This window comes from Mandrillus leucophaeus, unplaced genomic scaffold (assembly GCF_000951045.1).
Source record: "Mandrillus leucophaeus isolate KB7577 unplaced genomic scaffold, Mleu.le_1.0 Scaffold638, whole genome shotgun sequence".
NCBI lineage: Eukaryota > Metazoa > Chordata > Mammalia > Primates > Cercopithecidae > Mandrillus > Mandrillus leucophaeus.
Window position 1 is genome coordinate 321,996 of NW_012106897.1, and position 1,824 is coordinate 323,819.

The 1,824-nt window shown below is 42.2% G+C and overlaps 1 protein-coding gene across 1 annotated transcript in view; it reads right to left on the reverse strand.

The window, feature by feature from the left end:
• The window catches only part of SCEL (sciellin), a 101,384-nt gene that overhangs the window by 84,238 nt on the left and 15,322 nt on the right, over nucleotides 1–1,824 (reverse strand). The window contains exon 8 of the mRNA XM_012000659.1: nucleotides 1,102–1,167. Within this exon, the coding sequence (XP_011856049.1) occupies nucleotides 1,102–1,167 (66 nt within the window). The remainder of the gene's footprint in view (nucleotides 1–1,101; nucleotides 1,168–1,824) is intronic.

The window sequence follows — 1,824 nt, forward strand, 5'->3', positions numbered from 1 at the left end:
GAGTTAGTGATGATATTGATTATAGAGCACGCTTCTTTAAAGACCAGAGTGTAGGTTCCATGTTTTGTTCACTGATATATCCCAAGATCCTAGAATAATATCTGGCACACAGCAGTGTTTATTAAATATTTATTACATTGAATTGGTGCTGGCATTCCTAGCATGAAAATTGTAGAATAACGTGTCCTCCACCTGATCTATCATTTAGTTATAACTATTACTCTCAACAACAACAAAAAAATTAGAAAATACTCATTTGTCACTTAACATTTATGAACAACTTGCCACACATAACCTCATCCAGTTCTCCAGGTTCTGCACAGCCTGGAGACATCTGGGCACCAGGAGCCCACATCGGAACCCCTGTCTGATGCCTGACTCTGTTCTCTCCTACTGTCACTGTTAAGGATTAAGTTGTGTCCCCTCTGCCCCCAAAATTCACATGTTGAAGTCCTAATCCACAATTCCTCAGAATATGACCTTGCTTAGAAATAGGGTCATTGCAGATGTAATTAGTTCAGTTAGGATGAGGTCATACTGTAGTAGGATAGACATGATTAGCTGCTTCATAATAAAGGGAAATTTGGACTCAGACGTGCACACAGGGAGAAGGTCATGTGAAGATGAAGGCAGCAATCAGAACAATGCTTGTACCAACTGGGCAATGTCAATGACTATCAGGAAACTGCCAGAAGTTAGGGGAGCCCTCACAGTCCTCAGAAGGAACCAACCCTGATGAACCCTTGATTATGGACTTCTGGCCTCTAAAACTGTGAGGCAATAAATTCCTGTTGTTTAAGCCACCCAGTGGCACTTCATGGCAGTTTGCAGCACCCAGTTTGTGGCACTCATTTCTTTTGGCTGTAAGTAACCCTAGCAATCTAATGCAGCCACCTACTTACTCCTAGCAGTTTGTCAGATGTCCTACCAGGGTACTTGTAGCCCTGACCTTACTCCCACTGGACACCCTCCAGTACAGAGCTGAGAGTTCACGAGATTGCCTCCAATTTATCCCAAAGCATCCACAATTATATGTTGTAGATGTCTGACATGTTCTTCCATCTAATGGCACAGCAATTACGCCCGACACCGTTCCCTTACCGTCTCCTGGCTCCTGTGCTTGAAGAGGCATTGTAACCTGGAGGGGGCGGTGGAAACCAGGACTGCCTGTTAAGAAATGACACAGTAATAAACACGATGCTTGAAAGGCTGATCCCACCCACATGTCTGAAAATAATTTGACAGTTAAAAAGACAATGAGATTATACCAAGCCTTGGAAGTAAAATGAACACTATTTCATAAATGAAGTAGGAAGTAACTGTCCTATATTCTAGGTTATCTGTTCCTCCAAGTAAACTTCTTTTCTCATTTCCTTTGGCACTAAGTGATGTGGACATTTCTTTTAAAAATAAATCTAAAGCAAATCTGGAAAATAATGACAATTGCTAAATCTAGATAGTAAATTCATGCATGTTTATCATGTTATTCTCCCTATTTTTTGCATGTCTGAACTATTCATAACAGAAATAACAATCTTATACTCTACTCAAAATACATACAGTTTTATTTTTATTTTTATTTTTGAGACGGAGTTTTGCTCTTGTCGCCCAGGCTGGAGTGCAGTGGCGCGATCTCAGCTTACCACAACCTCCGCCTCCCGGGTTCAAGCAGTTCTCCTGCCTCAGCCTCCCAAGTAGCTGGGATTACAGGTGCCCACCACCACGCCCAGCTAATTTTGTATTTTTTAATAGAGATGGGGTTTCTCCATGTTGGTCAGACTGGTCTCAAACTCCCGACCTCAGGTCATCCACCCACCTGGGCCT